Source organism: Pelophylax lessonae (genome assembly GCF_965119305.1).
Source record: "Pelophylax lessonae genome assembly, chromosome: 2".
NCBI lineage: Eukaryota > Metazoa > Chordata > Amphibia > Anura > Ranidae > Pelophylax > Pelophylax lessonae.
Window position 1 is genome coordinate 591570523 of NC_138769.1, and position 27258 is coordinate 591597780.

Consider the following 27258-nt stretch of genomic DNA (forward strand, 5'->3'; position numbering starts at 1 on the left):
GTGGTCAGGACCGGGGGGGCCCAGGCCTAAAGCTGTTTAAGGGGCCTCAATTTCTGATGCCTGCCCTGCTCACACAGTTTACTGTAATTACAGCAGTTTAGTTTGTGTCTATAATTACCAGCCAGGCTGAATGAGTGTTCCTTCTTCCCCAGTGCACATCTACCAGGTGCTAATATTCCCTAGTACACTGAGTGCACACTGATATCGGTATACTGAGTGCCACTAAGTGTACACATATCAATGTTATATAAGGAATAGTACTCATTGTAGTACAGATGTCAGTGTTATAGGTACTAGCACTCAATTTACAGAGATCAGTGTTATATATAGGGAATAGCACTTAGTGAGTGCTATTCCCTATATATAACACTTATATCTGTACACTGAGTGCTTTTCCCATATTGACATCTGTACACTTTGGTGGGAAGAATGCTCCTTACATTGGTGGTCAGTGGGAAGAATGCTCCTTACATTGGTGGTCAGTGAGAAGAATGTCTCCTTACATTGGTGGTCAGTGGGAAGAATGCTCCTTACATTGGTGGTCAGTGAGAAGAATGTCTCCTTACATTGGTGGTCAGTGGAAAGAATGTCTCCTTACATTGGTGGTCAGTGAGAAGAATGTTCCTTACATTGGTGGTCAGTGGGAAGAACGTTCCTAACATTGGTGGTCAGTGAGAAGAATGTCCCTTACATTGGAGGTCAGTGAGAAGAATGTTCCTAACATTGGTGGTCAGTGAGAAGAATGTCTCCTTACATTGGAGGTCAGTGAGAAGAATGTCTCCTTACATTGGAGGTCAGTGAGAAGAAGGTCTCCTTACATTGGAGGTCAGTGAGAAGAAGGTCTCCTTACATTGGTGGTCAGTGAGAAGAATGTCTCCTTACATTGGAGGTCAGTGAGAAGAAGGTCTCCTTACATTGGAGGTCAGTGAGAAGAAGGTCTCCTTACATTGGTGGTCAGTGAGAAGAAGGTCTCCTTACATTGGAGGTCAGTGAGAAGAAGGTCTCCTTACATTGGTGGTCAGTGGGAAGAAGGAGGAGGACACACCCAAGGAGCTCTCTGAGAACCAGCCTTTTTTCAAGCCTGGGCCTTGCTTGCTAGCTTGGCCCAGGAACAATGCCTGATCCTGGGGGAGGCCCTGGGAGGGACCCCCCTGATGACACGGGGCCTAGTGAGGAGGAGGTGGAGGACCTGTCTGTGGGTCCAGGCCCCGATGAGAATGCGGATGTCTTCAGCCAGAAGGTTATCAATCGTTTTAGGGCGATTGGAAGAGCTGAAGAAAAGCTTAAAGTTTTGAAGGCTGAACACAAATCCTTCAGAGCCAAATACTGCCAGGCCTGGAGTAAAAATCGTACAGCCATGAAGCCTGAGCTACAGGAATTGGAAGATAAGGTAAAGAAACAATCTTTATTACTGGAAAAGTTGAAAGATAGAAGCGGAGTGTTTAAAGAAAAATTTGATAATGAGAGGAGATTTGCCAGCCAAGCATCAGCAAGTTCTGTGGATCAGCAGGCTCCGTTGATGGATGACCCGGCTCCATCTGCCTCTGCACCTCTCCCCCCATGCCAGAACTGGGAATCGCCAGCGGCAACCAGCCAGGGGGTTGAGAGTGGGCATGGATCCCTGACATTTATCCAGGAGATGGAGTCCCCCCTGAGAGCAGATAAGTTTGCATTCACTGATGATCCATCAGAAATCCCTGTGGATGGGCAGAGGAGATACAAACCAGCAAAGCCAGTACTGGTGGAGAAATCCCAGTATACCATGCTGCCATCCAACATGTCTGCCCCACCTGCTGTTGTGGATGGTGTCCCAGGTGAGAAGGAGCTTTGCCTACAGCTACCTATTGGAGATTCTGCTGTGAACACAACCAGTACAGACATGCAGGGAAAATCCCTGACCGTGAAATCCCCGGACCATCAGGTGAATGTGGATGGACCTGCATCTGACACCCCAGACATGGATTTTGCTGGTCTGGCTGAGACCAGTAGTCCCTCTGAAAGCAAAATGGCTGCCAGCTCCAAGGAGTCTGTTTCACTTTCACCAGAGCTTCCCAGTGTTTCAGGGCTGATTGCTGGTGGGGGAGGGGATCAGCATGCTGCTGTTTTTGGAATGGAAGCAGCCATGGAAGTTACCTGCAGTGTTTTACCTGCTGCTGTGCTAGAACTGAATTCCATTTCCACAGCTGAAAACCCTGTCCCAGTGGAAGAGAAGATGACAGCTGAAACTCTTACCAGTGCAGCACCAACTATGGATTCTGCTGTGAAGACAACAAATATCCCAGCAAGTATTAAAAATGACAATAATCATAAAGCAATGAATGTGGTGGGTGGTGGTGAAGGGGATAATATTGCTGGGAAAAATAGAAATGACATTTCTCCCCCTGCTCAGCAGAGGAAAGATTTATCGATTGTACAGATCAATCCCGGATCTGTACAATCGTTATCTGTTATGTCTGTGTCGGATGTTTCAAAACAAACTGATGGATTTTCTGCTGGGAGGAATGTTGGAAGCTATGCTTCAGCTTTGGGGAGTCGCACCAGGGTGGGTGGTGGGGATTTGGTTAGTAATCGCAATTCAAGGAGGTTTGTTGGGGGGTTGGTTAGTGGGTATAGGAGGAGGAATGTGGTTCAGTTGCGGTGGGAGGGCGATGGAACGCCGCCAGTAAGGGGGAGAGTGGCCGAGTTGGTCTTGGAAATGGGGTTTAAAGCCTGTGACATTTTTGCTTTGATTTGCCCGGTGGGAAGTTATGAATTTGATTTGTCGTTTGTGAAACCTGAGAGTTTGGATCTCTTTTGGGAGAGATTTAGGAGGTGCAAGGGCCTTCAGCAGTGGAGTGGTTTGGTGCCAAAGGTGATTTCAAGACAGCCTCTGATAAAGTCGGTGACCATCTTGGTGCGTAACGAATCCATACCAGAGGCTGATTTATTAGTATATATCATAGGTAAAAAGGCGCTGGTAATCTTAATATATCACGTGTTATAAAAATTAATAGGTGATTTAAAGTGTAATATATGTGATTAAAAATTGCTACAAATATATATATGATCTACTATTGGTGCAATTAGCAAAGAAAAGTGCATACCAGTGCAATTTCAATTCAGAAGTGTTTGTGCTTCTCAAAGTAAATTAATCCACAAAGGTGTGGATCAGTGAACCAATAAATAGATATATAAAGAATTCCATACAAAAATCACATAAGAATATATAAAAATATAAATATATAAATGTGCTCCAAGTAGTGTTTAAAAATCCAGGCAATAGCATGCAATCAAAATTTATTGGTTGATTGCATGCTATTGCCTGGATTTTTAAACACTACTTGGAGCACATTTATATATTTATATTTTTATATATTCTTATGTGATTTTTGTATGGAATTCTTTATATATCTATTTATTGGTTCACTGATCCACACCTTTGTGGATTAATTTACTTTGAGAAGCACAAACACTTCTGAATTGAAATTGCACTGGTATGCACTTTTCTTTGCTAATTGCACCAATAGTAGATCATATATATATTTGTAGCAATTTTTAATCACATATATTACACTTTAAATCACCTATTAATTTTTATAACACGTGATATATTAAGATTACCAGCGCCTTTTTACCTATGATATATACCTATTTATTGTTTTATTACAATTAAAAGGGCAGCAGGTTCAACAATCTTTTATTTAAAGGGCCAGGCGCCTTCTCTTTTCTTTTTATTGATTTATTAGTATGGCTACGCCGATATGGCGAGGTCCTCACTCCACTGCGGAAGGTCCTTGATGAGCATGGGATATGGACAGGGGCCTGGACAGTGTCACTAAAATTGGGGGTGCTGGGCGATGTAGTTCAGCACCTTCCCTGCTCAGCCTTTCTGGGTAGGGATAGGCTGACCATTTTCTACCAAGGTCAGCCTAAGGTATGTAATAAATGTGGTGATAAAGGCCACTTTGCATCGTCCTGCACCCACAAGAAGTGCTCACTGTGCCAGGATTTAGGCCATTTGGCCAGAGAATGCACCCAGATTCGGTGCAATTTGTGCCAGCAGCTGGGTCATCCATATAGCCAGTGCCCAGAGGCACTGCATAACTTGCCAGGATTGGAGACTGAGCTGCAGAGGCTTGATAAAGAAGATGAAGCAGCTGAAGTTAGAGAGGAAATTGTTGTTGCCCCTCCTGTGTCTGTTGTGTCAGATTCTGTTTCCCCTAGTGAGGTGGTCCCTGAGTCTGTCCTTCCTGTGTCTGTTGTGTCAGATTTTGTTTCCCCTAGTGATGTGGTCCCTGAGTCTGTCCCTCCTGTTGTTCCTACATCTACTGTGCGTAGATCCTCCAGACTAGCGGAAGCTGCTGGGGGGGCGGGTATAGTGGATCTTCCCCCTCGGCCTACTCCACCTCCAGTCCCTGTCTCTCGACACCGCAAACGCGGCCAAGAGGGTGCAGGGGTGCTGGATGGTGGTGGGGTCGATGGGGTTGAGGGAGGGGTGTCCATGTCCCATGTCTCACCCTCTGTTGTGGAGGATTCGGATGATGAGGGGTGGGAGAGGACAAAGAGGAAGAAAAAGAAGAAGAGGAAGACCAGTAAGGCGGTCATTTCTTCCTTACAGTTAGAGCCAGGAGGGGTTCCTCTTGGCAACACATTTTCGGTTTTATCAGGGGAGGAGTTAGTATCCGATTTATCTACTTCTTTATCATCTATGGATGAGGGGGAGTCACATAGTGTAAAGAGAGCTGCTTCGGGTGATGAGAGTGTGGTGGAGGTTAAGAAACGACTACCCCAATCATCCTGATGGCAGTGCCCGCTCTGATAAAGGTGGCGACCATTAATGTCGCCAGCGTGAAATCTGCAAGAGCTCGTGATATTGCCTTATTTTTGCTCAGTGAGTTTGATGCTGAGATTTTATTTTTGCAAGAGACCTGGCTCAATACTTTGGCCGATGTCCATCTAGCAAAAAGGGAGTGGAGATGCGGTCCCTCCTTTTGGTCTCTTGCGGCTGAGCCTTGCAGCGGAGTTGCGGTTCTTTTTAAAACCGATATGGTAACGTGCCGGCGGATAATTGAGGTAGAAATGGGGAGATGCATGGTCTTAGACGTCTCTGTTAGGGGGCAGGACCTGCGCCTCATCAATATCTATGGACCGCAGTCAAAATGGGACAGGAAATGCCTCTTCACAAAGATCAAGCCCTTCCTTTTTACATCCCAGCAGGTTGTCTTTGGAGGTGACTTTAACACCATAATTAGGCCTGAAGACAGGAGGGTCTCCATAGACAGGCTGGGTTATGATAGCGTTTTTCTTAGAGATATGGTTAGACAAGCAGGCCTGGTAGATGTGCACATTAAGCACTGCCCTGGCAGCACGGGATTCACGTTTCAGAGAGGGAATAGTCAGAGTAGGATAGATAGGTTTTTTTTAAAGGAGAACTCTGCTTTCTCGGCTCCTGAGTTGAGGGCGGTGGAGTTCTCTGACCACTGTATGCTGTCTGTGACTCTGAATGCCTCGGACACTCCACCCAGGGGAAGGGGTACCTGGAAACTGAATTCGGCTCTCCTGGAAGATGTAGAGGTAAGACAATCCTTTGAGGATTTTTTTCAGGCACAGGTTTCTATTCTGGACTTTTGCAGCAGTAAGTCAGAGTGGTGGGAGCTTGTGAAACAAAGGGCGATTGGACTTTTCAAGGCCATAAGTAAGAAGAAGCAGCTTGGTATGTATATTGTCTACCAGCATTTGCGGAGGAAGCTTGATCGTCTTGTCTCGTATGGAGGAGATCCAGGGGAGATCTCGGAGGTAAAGCTTCTTCTTAGGAAGTGTCAATACGACCGGCATGCCTCCTTGGTTCTGGAGAGAGATTACGGGAAATATCACTCGCCTGATCCTTACCAGAACTGTAAGCAAGGCATAGCAGTTAAGACGGTCATAGGTCTGAGGGATAGTACGGGTTCCCTGGTTAAGTCCAGATCAGGGATCCTGGAGATCTTCAGGTCATATTACGCAGACCTTCTGGGAAGAAAGGACCTTAGTCGGGACAGGATGGAAAGCTTTCTGGATTCTACTCCAGGATTGGGAAATGGTACATTGCCTTTGATGGATTTGACAGAACCAATTTCAGCGGATGAGGTAGTTCGTGCTATAGAGAAGCTGGCTACCAAAAAATCGCCTGGGCCAGATGGGTTGACAGCTGAATTTTACAAGTGTTTTAAGTCCATTCTGGCTCCCTTTTTAGCGGAGGTTTATAACAGCTGTTTAGAAGAGGGTTCTCTCCCTCCCTCCATGAGGCAATCCGCTGTGATTCTTCTGTCAAAAGGTAAAGACCCCTCAATAATTGAGAACTGGCGCCCCATCAGTCTTCTCAATGTTGATAGAAAGATCTTGGCGAAGATTCTTTTTTGGCGCTTGTCGTCAGTAGCAGGCGATTTGTTGTCCAATCATCAGCACTGCTCGGTCCAGGGCAGAAGTACCTTTTCAGCAATTTTAGCTGTCCGGGAGGCTTTGGAGCGATGCAGGGCTGCTGGATGGAGAAAGTACTTGCTGGCATTGGATCAGGCGAAGGCTTTTGATCGAGTCAATCATGAGTACCTGTATTTGCTACTTGGTAGATACGGCCTGCAGGGGAGGTTTATTGATTGGCTGAAAACATTATATAAAGGGGCTGAGAGCTTCCCACTTGTTAATGGTTGGGTTGGACGGCCTTTTGAGGTTGGCTCTGGTGTGCGCCAGGGGTGTCCTTTGAGCCCCCTGCTATATGTATTCGCAATCGACCCCTTCATAAGAAGGTTAGAGAGTGGATCGTTGTGTGGGGTGCCTTTGGGCATTGCTGGTGTGCCACCTTTGAAGATCGTGGCCTATGCTGATGATGTGTCTGTTATTATCTCTGGGATGGAGGAGGCGCAGGAGGTGGTCTCTGTGATAGAGCAGTACACAGAGGCTTCTGGCTCTAAAATCAATCATGAAAAGAGTGAAGTTTTCTGGATGGGTGAGGAGGGTGAAAGCTTCGAACTTCCGGATGCCTTCCCAGAGCCCCAGCAGGAAATTAAAGTGTTGGGCATCAAACTTGGTCCTGGTGACTATGGTCATCGAAATTGGGAAAGCAGGTTGTTGAATGCCAATGCCAAGGTGGCAAGCTGGAAGAAATGGAAACTTTCCTTGAGGGAAAGGGTTGACTTGATTAAAACTTACCTGATCCCAATCTTTTTATATGTCAGCTTTGTCTGTATCTTGCCGGAATCTCTCTATGCAAGGGTGTACAGCTGCTTTTTCCAACTGTTATGGGGAAATAGGCTGAACCTGATCAAACGCAATGTAACTTACCTGTCCAGGCGGGAGGGTGGTCTAGGAATGGTCAACCCTATAGTTTTCTTTTCTCTGCTCTTTTTAAAGTATAATCTTGGTAATATGTTAGCAGAGACCCCGCCGGGATGGGTGGGTATTTTTCAATCTTGGTTTAGGCCTTTTCTGCGATGCTGGGAAGATGGCGGGCCAGTGAAAAGTCTGAGAGTCCGACATGGCAAGCTTCCGGCTTATGTTGCCCCGTGTCTGAAAATACTTAGGCAGTGGCAGGTGACAGTGGGGGATATCAAGTCCCTCCCCAGAAAGCTTCTGGAGAAGAGGATTTTGGGCTCTGCTTTCAGTGTGTCACTGACCTTAAGGGATTGCCCAGGCCCCGTAATGAGGGAGGGGTTGCGTTTAATTAACTTAGGAAGAATCCCTTTGAAGTTTAGGGATCAAGCCTGGCTCGCTTTCCATGGAAGGCTCTATGTGAGAGGGAACCTGAAGCATCGCCCTGTGGATGATCGGGATTGTCCTAGAGCGGAGTGTGTTGGTAAAGTGGAATCTATGGACCACTTTTTGCTCCAGTGTCCCTTTAACATAGAGGTGTATAAAAGGGTGGGGAGGGCTCTAGGCCTCCCTTTTCTCTATCGCATGAGTTATGCGGAGTGGGTGTACGGGGCATTCCCGACTCGCTGGGATTTTGATTTGGATACACTTTTTCTAGTTAGTATAGTTGTCCGTTACTTCACGTGGAATGCACGGTGCCAGATTACCCTGCGGAAGAAAGTCCTCCCTGTTGAGGTGGTGGTGTACGATATTCTGGGTGAGGTTGGGAAGATTCGGGGTCTTGAGAAGGGCAGGGAGCCTCGAGCGGTCTGGATAAGGGCGTGGAGGAATATCAGACCTGCTTTTGGTGAACTGTCCATCTCTGGGTGAGGAGCTCTTTTCCTATGCTATTTCTTTCACGCCCTTAGCTTTTGTTGGTTAATATCTTCTTTTTGAAGAAGGGCTGCATGCATAATGGGGGTGGTTTTGTTTCTTGACCTCGCAGGTTGGATGTCTGGTGTGGTGGTGTGAGTCCTACTAAGATTATTTTCTCCGGTAATGACAGTTTCATGATGTGAGTTTTGTTTTTGCTGTAAAGCCATTCTTTATTTGAGAGCAGAACTTGCTATGTATTTTTTTCCATTTTCATGTAAATATGTATATATTTATTTATGTATATTGATTTTATGATTATTGATTGCAAGACTTTTAATAAACAAAAATTGGGAAGAATGCTCCTTACATTGGTGGTCAGTGAGAAGAATGTCTCCTTACATTGGTGGTCAGTGGAAAGAATGTCTCCTTACATTGGTGGTCAGTGAGAAGAATGTTCCTTACATTGGTGGTCAGTGGGAAGAACGTTCCTAACATTGGTGGTCAGTGAGAAGAATGTCCCTTACATTGGAGGTCAGTGAGAAGAATGTTCCTAACATTGGTGGTCAGTGAGAAGAATGTCTCCTTACATTGGAGGTCAGTGAGAAGAATGTCTCCTTACATTGGAGGTCAGTGAGAAGAAGGTCTCCTTACATTGGAGGTCAGTGAGAAGAAGGTCTCCTTACATTGGTGGTCAGTGAGAAGAATGTCTCCTTACATTGGAGGTCAGTGAGAAGAAGGTCTCCTTACATTGGAGGTCAGTGAGAAGAAGGTCTCCTTACATTGGTGGTCAGTGAGAAGAAGGTCTCCTTACATTGGAGGTCAGTGAGAAGAAGGTCTCCTTACATTGGTGGTCAGTGGGAAGAAGGAGGAGGACACACCCAAGGAGCTCTCTGAGAACCAGCCTTTTTTCAAGCCTGGGCCTTGCTTGCTAGCTTGGCCCAGGAACAATGCCTGATCCTGGGGGAGGCCCTGGGAGGGATCCCCCTGATGACACAGGGCCTAGTGAGGAGGAGGTGGAGGACCTGTCTGTGGGTCCAGGCCCTGGTGAGAATGCGGATGTCTTCAGCCAGAAGGTTATCAATCGTTTTAGGGCGATTGGGAGAGCGGAAGAAAAACTTAAAGTTTTGAAGGCTGAACACAAATCCTTCAAAACCAAGTATTTCCAGGCCTGGAGTAAAAATCGCACAGCCATGAAGCCTGAGTTACAGGAATTGGAAGAAAAGGTAAAGGAACAATCTTTATTATTGGAAAGGCTGAAAGATAGAAGTGGAGCATTTAAAGAAAAGTTTGACAATGAGAGGCGTTTTACCAGCCAAGCATCAGCAAGTTCTGTGGATCAGCAGGCTCAGTTAATGGATGACCAGGCTCCATCTGCCTCTGCACCTCTCCCCCCATGCCAGAACTGGGAATCACCAGCGGCAACCAGCCAGGGGGTTGAGAGTGGACATGGATCCCTGACATTCATCCAGCAGATGGAGTCACCCCTGAAAGCAGACAAGTTTGTCTTTTCTGATGATCCATCAGAAATCCCTGAGGATGGGCAGAGGAGATACAAGCCAGCAAAGCCAGTAATGGTGGAGAAATCCCAGTACACCATGCTGCCATCCAACATGTCTGCCCCATCTGCTGTAGTGGATGGTGTCCCAGGTGAGAAGGAGCTCTGCATACAGCTACCTATGGGAGTTACCGCTGTGGAGAAACCGACAGACATGCAAGGAAAATCCCTGACCGTGGAATCCCCGGACCATCAGATGAATGTGGATGGACCTGCATTAAACACCCCAGGCATGGATTTTGCTGGTCTGGCTGAGACCAGTAGTCCCACGGCAAGCAAAATGGCTGCCAGCTCCAAAGAGCCTGCTTCATGTTCACCTGAGCCTCCCAGTCTTCCAGTGCTGATTGACCAGCTGAGTGCTGATGGGGGAGGGGATCAACATGGTTCTGGAAGTGGAATGGAAGTATCCTGCAATGCTTTACCTGCTGCTGTGTTAAAACAGAATGCTATTTCCACAGCTGAAAACCCTGTCCTAGTGGAAGAGAAGATGACAGCTGGAGTTTTTACCAGTGCAGCAGCTATGGATTCTGCTGTGAAGACAACAGCAATAATAAATATCCCAGCAAGTATAAAAAATGACATTAATGTTAAAGCAATGAATGTGGTGGGTGGTGGTGAAGGGGTTAGTAATGCTGGGAAAAATAAAAATGACATTTCTCCTCCTGCTCAGCAGAGGAAAGATTCGATTGCACAGATCAATCCCGAATCTGTGCAATCGTTATCTGCTAAGTGTGTGTCAGATAATTTTAAAAAAACTGATGGATTTTCTGCTGGGAGGAATGTTGGAAGCTATGCTTCAGCTTTGGGGAGTCACACCAGGGTGGGTGGTGGGAATTCTGTTATTGGTCAAAATTCAGGGAGGTTTGGTGGGTATAGGAGGAGGAATGTGGTACAGTTGAGGTGGGTGGGGGATGGAACTTCACCAGTAAGGGGGAGGGTGGCTGAGTTGATTTTGGAAATGGGGTTTAAAGTCTGTGATATTTTTGCTTTAATTTGCCCGGTGGGGAGTTATGAATTTGATTTGTCGTTTGTAAAACCTGAAAGTTTGGATCTCTTCTGGGAGAGATTTAGGAGGTGCAAGGGCCTTCAGCAGTGGAGTGGTTTGGTGCCAAAAGTGATTTCAAGACAGCCTCTGATAAAATCAGTGACCATTTTGGTGCGTAACGAATCCATACCAGAGGCTGATTTATTAGTATGGCTACGCCGATATGGCGAGGTCCTCACTCCACTGCGGAAGGTCCTTGATGAGCATGGGATATGGACAGGGGCCTGGACAGTGTCACTAAAATTGGGGGTGCTGGGCGATGTAGTTCAGCACCTTCCCTGCTCAGCCTTTCTGGGTAGGGATAGGCTGACCATTTTCTACCAAGGTCAGCCTAAGGTGTGCAATAAATGTGGTGATAAAGGCCACTTTGCATCGTCCTGCACCCACAAGAAGTGCTCACTGTGCCAGGATTTAGGCCATTTGGCCAGAGAATGCACCCAGATTCGGTGCAATTTGTGCCAGCAGCTGGGTCATCCATATAGCCAGTGCCCAGAGGCACTGCATAACTTGCCAGGATTGGAGACTGAGCTGCAGAGGCTTGATAAAGAAGATGAAGCAGCTGAAGTTAGAGAGGAAATTGTTGCTGCCCCTCCTGTGTCTGTTGTGTCAGATTCTGTTTCCCCTGGTGATGTGGTCCCTGAGTCTGTCCTTCCTGTGTCTGTTGTGTCAGATTTTGTTTCCCCTGGTGATGTGGTCCCTGAGTCTGTCCCTCCTGTGGTTGTTCCTACATCTACTGTGCGTAGATCCTCCAGACTAGCGGAAGCTGCTGGGGGGGCGGGTATAGTGGATCTTCCCCCTCGGCCTACTCCACCTCCAGTCCCTGTCTCTCGACACCGCAAACGCGGCCAAGAGGGTGCAGGGGTGCTGGATGGTGGTGGGGTCGATGGGGTTGAGGGAGGGGTGTCTATGTCCCATGTCTCACCCTCTGTTGTGGAGGATTCGGATGAGGAGGGGTGGGAGAGGACAAAGAGGAAGAAAAAGAAGAAGAGGAAGACCAGTAAAGTGGTCGTTTCTTCCTTACAGTTAGAGCCAGGAGGGGTTCCTCTTGGCAACACATTTTCGGTTTTATCAGGGGAGGAGTTGGTGTCGGATTTATCTATTTGTTTATCATCTATGGATGAGGGGGAGTCACATAGTGTAAAGAGAGCTGTCTCGGGTGATGAGAGTGTGGTGGAGGTTAAGAAACGACTACCCCAATCATCCTGATGGCAGTGCCCGCTCTGATAAAGGTGGCGACCATTAATGTCGCCAGCGTGAAATCTGCAAGAGCTCGTGATATTGCCTTATTTTTGCTCAGTGAGTTTGATGCTGAGATTTTATTTTTGCAAGAGACCTGGCTCAATACTTTGGCCGATGTCCATCTAGCAAAAAGGGAGTGGAGATGCGGTCCCTCCTTTTGGTCTCTTGCGGCTGAGCCTTGCAGCGGAGTTGCGGTTCTTTTTAAAACCGATATGGTAACGTGCCGGCGGATAATTGAGGTAGAAATGGGGAGATGCATGGTCTTAGACGTCTCTGTTAGGGGGCAGGACCTGCGCCTGATCAATATCTATGGACCGCAGTCAAAATGGGACAGGAAATGCCTCCTCACAAAGATCAAGCCCTTCCTTTTTACATCCCAGCAGGTTGTCTTTGGAGGTGACTTTAACACCATAATTAGGCCTGAAGACAGGAGGGTCTCCATAGACAGGCTGGGTTATGATAGCGTTTTTCTTAGAGATATGGTTAGACAAGCAGGCCTGGTAGATGTGCACATTAAGCACTGCCCTGGCAGCACGGGATTCACGTTTCAGAGAGGGAATAGTCAGAGTAGGATAGATAGGTTTTTTTTTAAAGGAGAACTCTGCTTTCTCGGCTCCTGAGTTGAGGGCGGTGGAGTTCTCTGACCACTGTATGCTGTCTGTGACTCTGAATGCCTCGGACACACCACCCAGGGGAAGGGGTACCTGGAAACTGAATTCGGCTCTCCTGGAAGATGTAGAGGTAAGACAATCCTTTGAGGATTTTTTTCAGGCACAGGTTTCTATTCTGGACTTTTGCAGCAGTAAGTCAGAGTGGTGGGAGCTTGTGAAACAAAGGGCGATTGGACTTTTCAAGGCCATAAGTAAGAAGAAGCAGCTTGGTATGTATATTGCCTACCAGCATTTGCGGAGGAAGCTTGATCGTCTTGTCTCGTATGGAGGAGATCCAGGGGAGATCTCGGAGGTAAAGCTTCTTCTTAGGAAGTGTCAATACGACCGGCATGCCTCCTTGGTTCTGGAGAGAGATTATGGGAAATATCACTCGCCTGATCCTTACCAGAACTGTAAGCAAGGCATAGCAGTTAAGACGGTCATAGGTCTGAGGGATAGTACGGGTTCCCTGGTGAAGTCCAGATCAGGGATCCTGGAGATCTTCAGGTCATATTACGTAGACCTTCTGGGAAGAAAGGACCTTAGTCGGGACAGGATGGAAAGCTTTCTGGATTCTACTCCAGGATTGGGAAATTATACATTGCCTTTGATGGATTTGACAGAACCAATTTCAGCGGATGAGGTAGTTCGTGCTATAGAGAAGCTGGCTACCAAAAAGTCGCCTGGGCCAGATGGGTTGACAGCTGAATTTTACAAGTGTTTTAAGTCCATTCTGGCTCCCTTTTTAGCGGAGGTTTATAACAGCTGTTTAGAAGAGGGTTCTCTCCCTCCCTCCATGAGGCAATCCGCTGTGATTCTTCTGTCAAAAGGTAAAGACCCCTCAATAATTGAGAACTGGCGCCCCATCAGTCTTCTCAATGTTGATAGAAAGATCTTGGCGAAGATTCTTTTTTGGCGCTTGTCGTCAGTAGCAGGCGATTTGTTGTCCAATCATCAGCACTGCTCGGTCCAGGGCAGAAGTACCTTTTCAGCAATTTTAGCTGTCCGGGAGGCTTTGGAGCGATGCAGGGCTGCTGGATGGAGAAAGTACTTGCTGGCATTGGATCAGGCGAAGGCTTTTGATCGAGTCAATCATGAGTACCTGTATTTGCTACTTGGTAGATACGGCCTGCAGGGGAGGTTTATTGATTGGCTGAAAACATTATATAAAGGGGCTGAGAGCTTCCCACTTGTTAATGGTTGGGTTGGACGGCCTTTTGAGGTTGGCTCTGGTGTGCGCCAGGGGTGTCCTTTGAGCCCCCTGCTATATGTATTCGCAATCGACCCCTTCATAAGAAGGTTAGAGAGTGGATCCTTGTGTGGGGTGCCTTTGGGCATTGCTGGTGTGCCACCTTTGAAGGTCGTGGCCTATGCCGATGATGTGTCTGTTATTATCTCTGGGATGGAGGAGGCGCAGGAGGTGGTCTCTGTGATAGAGCAGTACACTGAGGCTTCTGGCTCTAAAATCAATCATGAAAAGAGTGAAGTTTTCTGGATGGGTGAGGAGGGTGAAAGCTTCGAACTTCCGGATGCCTTCCCAGAGCCCCAGCAGGAAATTAAAGTGTTGGGCATCAAATTTGGTCCTGGTGACTATGGTCATCGAAATTGGGAAAGCAGGTTGTTGAATGCCAATGCCAAGGTGGCAAGCTGGAAGAAATGGAAACTTTCCTTGAGGGAAAGGGTTGACTTGATTAAAACTTACCTGATCCCAATCTTTTTATATGTCAGCTTTGTCTGTATCTTGCCAGAATCTCTCTATGCAAGGGTGTACAGCTGCTTTTTCCAACTGTTATGGGGAAATAGGCTGAACCTGATCAAACGCAATGTAACTTACCTGTCCAGGCGGGAGGGTGGTCTAGGAATGGTCAACCCTATAGTTTTCTTTTCTCTGCTTTTTTTAAAGTATAATCTTGGTAATATGTTAGCAGAGACCCCGCCGGGATGGGTGGGTATTTTTCAATCTTGGTTTAGGCCTTTTCTGCGATGCTGGGAAGATGGCGGGCCAGTGAAAAGTCTGAGAGTCCGACATGGCAAGCTTCCGGCTTATGTTGCCCCGTGTCTGAAAATACTTAGGCAGTGGCAGGTGACAGTGGGGGATATCAAGTCCCTCCCCAGAAAGCTTCTGGAGAAGAGGATTTTCACTGCTTTCAGTGTGTCGCTGACCTTAAGGGATTGCCCAGGCCCCGTAATGAGGGAGGGGTTGCGTTTAATTAACTTAGGAAGAATCCCTTTGAAGTTTAGGGATCAAGCCTGGCTCGCTTTCCATGGAAGGCTCTATGTGAGAGGGAACCTGAAGCATCGCCCTGTGGATGATCGGGATTGTCCTAGAGCGGAGTGTGTTGGTAAAGTGGAGTCTATGGACCACTTTTTGCTCCAGTGTCCCTTTAGCATAGAGGTGTATAAAAGGGTGGGGAGGGCTCTAGGCATCCCCTTTCTCTATCGCATGAGTTATGCGGAGTGGGTGTACGGGGCATTCCCGACTCGCTGGGATTTTGATTTGGATACACTTTTTCTAGTTAGTATAGTTGTCCGTTACTTCACGTGGAATGCACGGTGCCAGATTACCCTGCGGAAGAAAGTCCTCCCTGTCGAGGTGGTGGTGTACGATATTCTGGGTGAGGTTGGGAAGATTCGGGGTCTTGACAAGGGCAGGGAGCCTCGAGCGGTCTGGATAAGGGCGTGGAGGAATATCAGACCTGCTTTTGGTGAACTGTCCATCTCTGGGTGAAAAGCTTTTTTCCTATGCTATTTCTTTCACGCCCTTAGCTTTTGTTAGTTAATATCTTCATTTTTGAAGAAGGGCTGCATGCATAATGGGAGTGGTTTTGTTTCTTGACCTCGCAGGTTTGATGTCTGGTGTGGTGGTGTGAGTCTTAAGATAATTTTTTCCGGTAATGATGTGTTTCATGATGTGAGTTTTGTTTTTGCTGTAAAGGCAGTCTTTATTTGAGAGCAGAATTTGCTATGTATTTTTTTTCCCCCCCTTTTCATGTAAATATGTATATATTTATTTATGTATATTGATTTTATGCTTATTGATTGCAAGACTTTTAATAAACAAAATTGGGAACAAAGTTCCTTACATCGGAGGTCAGTGAGAAGAATGTCTCCTTACATTGGAGGTCAGTGAGAAGAATGTCCCGTACATTGGTGGTCAGTGAGAAGAATGTCTCCTTACATTGGTGGTCAGTGAGAAGAATGTCCCTAACATTGGTGGTCAGTGAGAAGAATGTCCCTTACATTGGTGGTCAGTGAAAAGAATGTCTCCTTACATTGGTGGTCAGTGAGAAGAAGGTCTCCTTACATTGGTGGTCAGTGGGAAGAACGTTCCTTACATTGGTGGTCAGTGGGAAGAATGCTCTTACATTGGTGGTCAGTTAGAAGAAGGTCTCCTTACATTGGTGGTCAGTGAGAAGAATGTCCCTTATATTGGTGGTCAGTGAGAAGAATGTCTCCTTACATTGGTGGTCAGTGAGAAGAATGTCTCCTTACATTAGAGGTCAGTGAGAAGAATGTCTGTTCTCCTCTTCTCTCCTCCTGACTCCCTGTTCTCCTCTTCTCTCCTCCTGACCCCCTGTTCACCTCTTCTCTCCTCCTGACCCCCTGTTCTCCTCTCCTCTCCTCTCCTCTCCTCTCCTGACCCCCTGTACCATGCTCCATAGCACCCCATGTCTGACCCTTGACTGAGGAGGGGCATTGGGTGGAGTATGGGCGGTACTTTTTAAATGTGGGAGGAGCTTGGGCTGGACTTTAAAATGTGGGAGGGGTTATCAAATTTACCTTCGGGCTGAAGCCCCTGGTCTTTTTCCAACCTAGCAATGTCCCGACCCGTCCCGGCGGGTGGGCAAAGGGGGCGTGCACAGCGGAGCGGCGCCGGCATGACGTCAGCATAGGCAGAGTGCGTGGCGCGCATCTGCGCAGTGTGCACCAAGCACCAGCCCGCCCCAGCCTGGCCGAAAGCGCGCGCGCCGCCGCGCGGGAGTGGCGTGACTGGCGTCACGTGTTGTCAGCAGTCTCAGTCTGTCGGGGACCGGGGACACTGGCGTCTGGCAGCAGAAAGCATATGCCAGCCCAGCCAGTGAGCCAGCAACTTCAGCAAGCAAGCGCCAGTATACAGAAGAGTGGTCCGAGTGGAGGACTCTGAGGAGCCGAGCCAGCCACCAGCCCAGGACACGAGGAGCAGCAGCCGCAGGCCTGGCGGCATCATAGAGGTGGCAGCCTCAGCCAGTGGGAGGTGAGTCACTGGAGCAGTGAGTCCACTCACTGCCCATGCATTATACCACCCTCACACCCTGACCCAACAATTATCAATGTGGACAGTGCTTGACATGCTGAGCTGAAAGCATTTTACAGCTGAACAATGCTGTAAAATTCTGTCAGCATGTCAGCCCACATTGTCATTTTCAGGGGTATGAGGGTGGTTTGAGATGCAAATGTGCAATGGACTCACATTGAGTCCACTGCACATTTGCATCTCATACCACCCTCACACCCCTGAAAATGACAATGTGGGCTGACATGCTGACCAAATTTCTTTTACAGCTGAGCTGAACTGCTCCACTAGTGCTCTCCTTGTGTGCTGGCTCGCTGTGTCTGGTTCCATTGCTGCGTACTGCTGCCTCACCTTACAGGTGACTCCACTAATGCTGTCCGCATGCTCTGGGCCTTCAAATATATAAACATGAAATATTTGTGACTGATTCCCATTGTCAGGAATATTTCATGTTTATGTCTTTATTTGGCCAATTTTTCACAAATGTTTCATGTTTTATGCTATTGAAGGCCCAGAGTGTGTGGACAACATCAGTGAAGTCATCGGTAAGGCGAGGCAGCAGCAAGCAGCAGCAAGCAGCAGAGGAGCTAGACACAGCCAGCACGCAAGGAGCAGGCCCGGGGACATCGGTTTTAGAGGTGCCAGGTAAGTGGAGCAGTGAGTCCACTGCACATTTCCTTTCTCGTACCGCCCTAACGCCCCTGAAAATGACAATGTGGACTGACCCGCTGACAGAACTTTACAGTTGAACATGGCAAACATGTATAATACATGTCTGTAAGTTTGCTATGTCCAGCTGTAAAATTCTGTCAGTGTGTCAGTCCACATTGTCATTTAAGCTTTATGCTTTTAATCTCCATTGTCAGGAATATTTCATGTTTATGCATTTGACGGCCGTTGCCAGCAATATTTCATGTTAATGTTGATGCCCATTGTGAGGTGTACTTTGTTTGTGAGTTTGATGCTCATTGTCAGGAATATTTCAAGTTTGTGTTTGATTTCCATTTTGGGAATCGAACGCATAAACCTGACATATTCCTGACATTGGCCATCAAACGCATAAACCTGAAATATTCTTGACCATGGGCATCAAACGCATAAACATGAAGTATTCCTGACCATTTAACTTGAATATTTCATGATTATTCATTGGATGTCCATTGTCAGTAATATTTCATGTTTATGTGTTTGATGTCCACTGTCAGGAATATTTCAGGTTTATTTTTATAGGTCATGTTAAAGGGACTCTTCAGCTTCCTTGTCGGAAGTACGCCTAAGGACTTTTTAGCATCTAGATGAAAGTCCCTAGTCAGATTGAAACGTTGACGCTCATGTGTATTGTATTTTCAACAAATAAAACAAATTGAATTTGTAACAAGGCCTCTGGAGTGCATTCTAAGATAGATAGATAGATGGTGTATGTGTGTATGTATGTATGTATGTATATATATATATATATATATATATAAAAATTGCGTTTTATAGTTGGCCCCCCTACTTTTGATCCCGTCCCCCCATGTGCCCCCCCTAAATATAAAAGCTGGAGACGCCACTGACCATATGCAAGGGAAATTTAAATAATGAATTATTGATAGCACGTGATGATTAAAGATTCTTTATAGTTTGACTAATGAGTTCTTACACCCCCTTTTCCCCATGCAATGATCAATGTCAGTACATTGTTCACTTGGGTGCCAGTCATGCCATCAATATGCTCACATCCATCTAGAAGCTTAGGAAGGTGTGCCTGGACATAGGAGTGATCTTGCAGGAGCATGTTTTCTTACTTTTAACAAATTTTCTTATAAACAACACCAGCACATATCTACCAATGGTGCGTCTGTTTTCTAAATAGAGTTGGGTGGTCTCATACATAAATGAACAAGTGCAGACATCTTGCCAAGAAGCCCAGATGTAAGCAGGACACTGTCAGCACTGGGTCCATCTTCACTTGTCTGCTGCAATGTCAATTCATTCCAATGGAAAGACCCTCCTAATACAGACCTTTTATTGGAATGAATGGTGATCATAGTGTGAGGACCTGCACCGGACAGTGAAGGGGCTGTTCAGCTCTGAGCAAGCTGTGCAGCAAAGATCTCACCAGAGTAAAGATGGGTAAAGATATGGATTTTTTAAGGACTTTTAGGAATAGACATCGAATCACAATAGGCAAAAATGTACTAAAAGTGGATTTAGCATTCATCCAGCTGACAGTTTATTACCTTTACCAGTTTATTATTATCTCTTGTATGCAAGATTTCTGCTCTTGTTCCTGGATCTGCTGTGGTCATTAGGAGAGTTCTCTTTCTTCCAGTTGGATTTAAAATTAATTTTATATTATGAAGAATGCAACAGAATGCACTGAAACACACCAAGGTGGGTACAAACCCCTAAAAGTCCAAGTTGGACAGGAAAATATTCAGGAATTATGGCAGGAGGATCTCGGTGTTGGATTATCCAATACCTATGAGAATCTAGTAACTGATTCAGACCACCAGGCACCAACTATATCTGAAATATTAGTTTCTGCAGGCTGTCTTTTAAACTAACGACTAAGTTTGCTGGGAAAAAAAATGGAACTGTAGCTATCCACAAAAATATACACACCACCAGTTTTCCTAAGTCCAAGTAACAATAAACTGTTAAAAGCTGATTGGTAGTTGGTTGTTTTGGGGTACGGTACAACACTTCTCTCTGTATCATTGCTAAATCAACCTAAAAGACTTGCATAATTTTATACAGGAAGATGTTGCAATTGCAAGACATATCATTAAATGGTTTCAACTCATGAAAAAGATTACAAATTGGTAGTCTCTTTTTTAAGTAATGAAGATAGACATGGGGTCAAGTAGAAGGTAATTTCGAAACCCATCATGGAAATAATACTGAGAAAGAAAACTCACAGAGCACTTACTATGAGAAAAAAAAAAAAGGTACATTCACGTTAAAACTGTGTCTGTCAGACCACAAACTGCTTAAGAAAATATACCAGCATAAAGCAGAAAGACATAGGTTGGTTTGAACCAGCTCCCAGATAGACATACAGTAACAAGCTCACACATAGGTGAGGATTGTGGGTAGCAGTCGAGTGGCTGACAGATGAACAGACCCAACAAAGGTAAATGAGACTTCAAAATACTTCAACTCTTTTCATTTTCTTTTTATCTCTGTTGTAACCTTGACTGTTCTATCCTTAATGATCTAGCTCACGGTTATGTAGCACAGTAATACGGAGGTGAAAAAGAAAAGCTATATATATCTATATTGAAAGAAATGTAAACGGGAGGGTAAAAATGTAACACGTTGAACACTTAGAGGTTATAAAGAAATTGCAGACATAAGTTCATATCGGTTGTACTCTTTTTTTATTACTCCCAGTATAGTTTCCCAGACAGATCACAGGTTAATGAATAACTCCCCTATAGGGGCTTTTTCCATAATGGAACAGACCCCTTGCCTGACATAGACATAAAACATACATAAACCTAGTAAAGTGCTTAGAGATAACAACAAATTGCTAATGTACTGTATATCTGTATACTATGGGATTGTTTTATCCTGTGTGCAATTAATGAGGAATATGGTGTAGCTATTTAGGAGCATATATGTTTGCCAATAAAGAGGAGACCACTACTACTCCTTACATACTTAAGGCATACCTCATTTACTATAAGAGCTGTAAGGCTCCGTTCACATCTAGGCGTTTTGGGGCGTTTTTGGGGCGTTTTTCTGCTCTAGGATCAGCTCTCAAAACGCCCAACAAGACAAATCCTATTCATTTCAATGGCCCCTGTTCACATCTGAGCGTTTTGACGCTGTATACAAAACGCCCAACGCTCAAAAAAGTACATGAGCTTCTTTTTGGGCAGATTACAGGCGTTTTCCATTGATCTCTATTCAATCTAAAAACGCCTGCACAAAAATCGCGCTAAAAATCGCGGTAAAATCGCGGTAAAAAACGCCGCAAAAATCGCGGTAAAATCGCGGTAAAAAAACGCGCGAAAAACGCTACGCTCAGGTGTGAATGTAGCCTAAGGAGTTTAGTTTGTGTTGAAATAAAAGAGTAGAGAGTAATCTTCATAAAAAAGCTGTACATTGTTAACCAGTCCTGGACCAGAAGGATTTGCGCCATTAACGACCAGGCCATTTTTTGCGTTATTTTAACGGAAAATTTCACATTTGTGCGACACTGCACCAAAATAAAATTGAGAAAAATTATATAGTGAAATATAATGGCCGCGCCCACCAGAAAAATGTGTGATATAGTAAGTAAATAAAAATGAATGAATAACAACCCTAAATAGTAAAATTACAACAATGCAATTACTTAAATGTGATATTAGTGCTCAAATGGATATATCTCTATATCCTACCTTAAACCAGAAGGTAAGTATGAATTGTATAAGACAAAATTTGTGACTGGATATATAACTTATACAGTGATAAATATACAAAGGTGGCTAGTGCTATAAAGTGCAGCAAATCCGTCCCAACGGCAATGTTAATGGGCCCAGAGACCAGTCCAATAGAAGTTATCCAATGATAGGGATATCAATAGGGTCCTTTTATGCTTCTTAAATTTCAAACACCTCCACCATACACCTTGACCACTCGGTGAGTCAAACTTCTTACCGGAAATAATAGACCCTCAAATTATAGGGGGTCAGTAAGAGTTTTGTTGCACAGATGCAAGACAGGGTATGGCAAGTATCCTCTTATATGTTACCAGCCAAGGATGAGCCGTCCTCCTAAAGATCTTGCTAACAGGGTGATGGGCTCATATGCATCATAAGGATAAAAAGAGACTCTCCATGGTGAAGTACATCAATGTATGGCAAATTTATTAAAAGAGTAACACTTATAATGAGGTAGATCAAACAGACGATTAGTAGCAAACAATCAGGGTCCTCGGGGAACGCCGCTTCCGCGTTCCACCCAGAGCCCTGAAATGACATGGCACGTGTAACGTAATGCGATCAGACGTCCTGACGCGTTTCTTCAGCGAGCAGCTGACGTTATCAAGGGTCCAAATTATATTTCACTATATAATTTTTCTAATTTCATACGTGTTTCACAGTCACGCTGCGGCTCCTATTCCTTTTGACCCTCCTATTGAGGATCATTTGGAAATACAAAAAATAATTTTATATCACAATTTCCCATTGCGCAGGACTGTTGGTGCTTAACACCAACTATCCTTTCACCGAAATAAAATTGATGTCCTTTTTTTCCCACAAATAGAGCTTTCTTTTGGTGGTATTTGATCACCTCTGCAATTTTTATTTTTTTGCGCTATAAACAAAAAAAAGAGCGACAATTCTGGGAAAAGAAAACAAAAAATATTTTTCACATTCTGCTATATAACATCCCCCCCCCCCCAAAAAAAAAAAAATAGAATACACAATTCCATCTAGTTCAGTCAATAGAAAAAAAAATACAGAAAAACTCCATTCAGGGCCAGTTCACACCAGAACGCAGTGCGGGAAACATGCAGAGAATGGGGTTTCCCGCATTGGATTAAAAAAGCACTGCCCTTGTGATCTGCAGCAGATGTCAGTGTTAACCTAATGACACCCCAAACACAGTGCGTTTGCCTGCACTGGATCTCATGGTACAGTAGTACCACGTAATCTGGTAAATGTGAGTTTTGTTAAGTAGCGCAGTAGTGATATGTGGTTTGGCGCAATTAGAGCCCTTTGAAATGAATGGGCTGAAATCACAATGCACTGAGATTACATGTGAATAGCACAGGAACGTGCATCGTGTTCTTGTGTGATTCATGGTGTGAACCGGCCCTTACAGAATCCCATACCCACAGCTGATTCAGAAGAGGGCAAAAAAACTCAATACAGTATGATGCAACTTGATACAGTGGGGGGAATAAAATCCCTTACTGATCCCCCAGAAGGCAATCAGATATACCCTGGATCGACTACCCTGGTGCTATTTCCTATAAATGTTAATATTAGAGATCGACCGATTATCGGCAAAGCCGATATATCGAGGGCCGATATGGACTTTCCCCAATATATCGGAATCGGCTTTTTATTTACCGATATTTCAGGGAAAGTGCTTGTACCGGGGTGATGCCTGCAGCTAGAGGCATCACCCCGGTACCGGTGTCCATAGCCGACAGTCGGCTGTCTTGTAATGACAACTGATGCTGCTGAGAAGCCGCTCGGCTGTCATTTCAAGGAGCGGGAGGGGACCCCCCCCACCGCTCTTGCCACCTTCCGCAGCGGGAGGGGACCCCCCCCTCTTCCCGCCTACCGCGGCTCGCCCGGGTCTCCCATCCCACCGGGAGACCCGGGAATCCTACTGTTACCGCCGCTGTCTGACCCGGGTCTCCATTTCTTTGAATTCGGCGCTGCTGCGTACCCGGAAGTGATGTCATGGGATGATATCACTTCCGGGTACTGGCGGCGCCGAATTCAAAAAACGTACAGCATTCAAAACAGCCAAACTCTGCGTTTTGAATGCTTAAGTGCAGAGGAGGGGTTTGGGGTCTTTTAGACCCCCAGTTCCCTCCACCACAGTACCTGTAGACATTAAAAAAATAAATACATTTTTTGTTAATGTCCGAAAATATCGTCAGATATCGGCCGATACCGATACCCGATGACCAAAATATCGATATCGACGGTAAAAAAAACGATATCGTCGATCACTAGTTAATATCCAAATATAATTTGTGCATTTAGGAATGCATCCAGCTCTTTTTTTAAATAATTTACTGAGCCGGCCAGAACTAGAAGAAGTCTATTCCACATATATAAAGCTCTTACTGTGAAGAACTGTTGGGTTGATTTACTAAAACTAGAGAGAGCATAATCTGGTGCAGCTGCGCAAAGAAAACCAATCAACTTCCAAGGTTTTTCTTGGAGCTTAATTGAACAAGCTGAAGTTAGAAGCTGATTGGCAACCATGCACATCTGCACCAGATTTTGCACTCTCCAGTTTTAGTAAATCAATCTCTGTGTATCTTAGTACTGACTTCTGGAAAAATCGGTGAGCCAATCACACAAGCAGGAAATGCCATTTCTGGGCAAGCTTTCTCCATCAACAGTGTACTGAAGACCTCCAGGCTGCCATATTGCATTGTATTTTACAGAAAATTGCAGCTCTGCCGACTGAAATGGAAAGGTAAATTAAATAACAGTAAATTACAATATGGCTTGTGTAGCATTTTTTTATGCTATGTTAGGCTTTTTTTTATTTGATATATTTTTTCATGAAAGTGGAGCTACTAATACAGCCGTCACATCTAAGAATTAGTAAACTGCAACATATTAAATGTTACTTAAGGGTTTAATACCACTTTAAGTTCTGCTTTAATCTGCCTATTAGTAACATGTTAGTGGGGTCACTGATTTAGTGTATTGAGGGTCCCAAGCCATCTCATTTTTAACATCTACTGTATATATAAATGCCTCACATAATTTACCACATTCTGAGAACCAATTCTAGCCAATAAACACTTGGTAATTCCGTGGCCCCTTAGGCCTCATGCACACTGGACGTTTTTACAGCTGCTGTTTTTTGGCTGCAGACGTTTTTTTTTCTGCAGCCAGTAAACTCCCCAGCATGTCCATGCACACATAGGCTGTTATCAGCGTTTTTTTGACAGGTGCATTTTCTGGCTGGAAAATAAACCAGAACTAGTGGGTTTTGAGAGGAGTTTTTTAGCTGTAAAAACGCTCTAACTCTGATGAAAGCTGGAAAACGCTGAAAAACGTGGCTATTCTGCGTTTATCAGCGTTTTGAGCTATAAGCTTTTGTGGGAGTATAGTTTTGATAAAAAAAACTATAGCTAAAAAAACGCTGAAAAACACAACTGCAAAAACACTGCAGAACTCATTCTACAGGTATAGCTTTCTACAGCTAACGCTACTGGCATTTTTATAACGTCCAGGGTGCATGAGGCCTTATAGTTGTATTCCTCTTTTTACATAACTTTGAATCAGTGACTTACAACTTGCAACTTGTGCAACTTTTATATTAGACCCATCAGCCTATATACTCTTAGAGAACGTTTCAGCTGTAAAAACACTCTAACGCTAATAAAAGCTGAAAAACACTGAAAAACGCAAAAAAAAACACATGAGGCCTTTTAGTTTTAATCCTCTTTTCACATACAGTAACTATGAATCAGTGACTTACATCTTGCAACTTGTGCAACTTTTACATTAGACCCATCAGCCTATATACTCTTAGATGACGTTTCAGCTGTAAAAACGCTCTAAGATAAAAGCTGAAAAACGCGTCTATTTGGCGTTTATTAGCGTTTTTGAGCCAAAAACGTTTGTAGGAGTATAGTTTTGCTATAAAAAGCTAAAAACCCTACTGCTAAAAAAAATGCTGAAAAAGCGCTACTGCAAAAACGCTGCAAACCTCATTCAACAGCTACAGCTTTCTGCACCTAACGCTACTGGCATTTTTATAACGTCCAGTGTGCATGAGGCCTTATAGTTATATTCCTCTTTTTACATAACTTTGAATCAGTGACTTACAACTTGCAACTTGTGCAACTTTTACATTAGACCCATCAGCCTATATACTCTTAGATGACGTTTCAGCTGTAAAAACGCTCTAACGCTAATAAAAGCTACAAAACGCTGAAAAACGCAAAAAAAAAAAAACACTGAAAACTGTGGCTATTCGAAGTTTATCAGCGTTTTTGAGCCATAAGCTTTTGTGGGAGTGTAGTTTTGCTATAAAAAGCTAAATACACTACAGCTAAAAAAAAAAAAAACGCTGAAAAACGCTACTGCAAAAACACTGCAAAACTCATTCTACAGCTACAGCTTTCTGCACCTAATGCTACTGCCATTTTTATAACGTCCAGGGTGCATGAGGCCTTATAGTTATATTCCTCTTTTTACATAACTTTGAATCAGTGACTTACAACTTGCAACTTGTGCAACTTTTACATTAGACCCACCAGCCTATAAACCCTTAGATGAGTTAAAGGTAATTAAAACAATCCACATAATCTGATTGAGCGTTTAAGAGATTTACATTCAAGGTAAAATCATTCATACCTTTATGTAATATCAGGTTATGCGCAACTGGAGAATTTTTGGAGCTGCAGCAGTTCCTGAGCTGAAGATAGCTTGCAGCTGGCTGTTTGCTCCTCATTACAGCACTTTGCTGATGGAGAGGTTTTATGGTGAATGAAAGAGTATCTTGTGTAATGGAGATATGGGGGTTATATCACCAGCAAGCTTTAGTTGCCATTCTGAACAATGTGTTCAAAAGTAAAAAAAAAAAGGTAATGTGATTGAGTATACATTTTTACTACCCTTTGGTCCTGCCTGTAATCCCCTTTACATTAGATCCAGCTTTGTAGAACAGCCATAAGTTTTTTAGTAAATACATCTTAATGTTACTTGCCGCAGATCAGCTTTCACTAATTTGAATGCACATATAGGTTTATAGTTATTAATAACCATAAGCCAACCTTTGATGACAAGCCTGTAGTCTGTTTGCAGCACGGGATTGTTTAATATCATTTTATGGGTTCTCTTGGCCTGTTTATTGTAAATGGCACACTACTATGGCTTCAGGATCTCCTTTATTATTGTAAATATGAGCTCTTTTATATTTATGTTTAACTTGCAAAACACGGTCCAAGAATGGATCAAATATATCCATATGAGTAATAACAAGTGGCCTGCAGCAAGATTACAAGCCCCTGCTCAGTGTTCAGCAGCAATAAACTTCTATTAATGGAGTTTCGAGGTAGAACTTTTCTTTTCCCTGAGTTTAGCTTTAAGCCAACAAAACCCAGTAGTAGACGTTTTCTTTTTTTATTATTACTTAGAATTTAAATGTCTCCAGCTTTTTAGACCATTCAAAGCAGTTCCTTCCCTGAAGGAGCTTACAATCTAATCTTCCTTCCCCAGAAGTACACAGATACAGTATTGCTAGTTTTGGGTAGAAGCTAATTTCCCTACCACTATGTACATACCAACTCAAGGGAGTTAGTGCATCCATAAAGCCCATAAAACTATGTCTATAGGCATCTCCTTCAAACAGAACATAGGACCATATGTACCGCAGGTAAATAGAGAAGTGGAGCTAATTGGGGTTGTCTAGTAACTGTTGAGCAAAAACTAGAGTTGCCAAGAAGGAATGATGCAAAAAAAACTATACTTTAAAGCAGCGGTAGGCAACCTTTGAGAGGTGGAGATCTACCTGAACAACATGAAAAAGATTAAGCACTTCCGGACCAGAAGGATTTGCCCTCTAATGACCAGGCCATTTTTTGCAATTCGGCACTGGGTTACTTTAACTGACAACTGCATGGGCGTGCGAC

The 27258-nt window shown here is 44.5% G+C and overlaps 1 protein-coding gene across 2 annotated transcripts in view; it reads left to right on the forward strand.

Annotated features, from left to right (window-relative positions):
- Window positions 1-27258, forward strand: part of HDAC7 (histone deacetylase 7) — a 597866-nt gene that overhangs the window by 253412 nt on the left and 317196 nt on the right. The window contains exon 1 of one of the 2 annotated variants that reach the window (XM_082245362.1): window positions 20025-20058. The exons of the other annotated variant lie outside the window; for it this stretch is intronic. Within the exon in view, the coding sequence (XP_082101488.1) occupies window positions 20040-20058 (19 nt within the window). The 5' untranslated portion in view covers window positions 20025-20039. Of the gene's footprint in view, window positions 1-20024; window positions 20059-27258 lie in introns of those variants that run through there. 2 annotated transcript variants of the gene reach the window in all.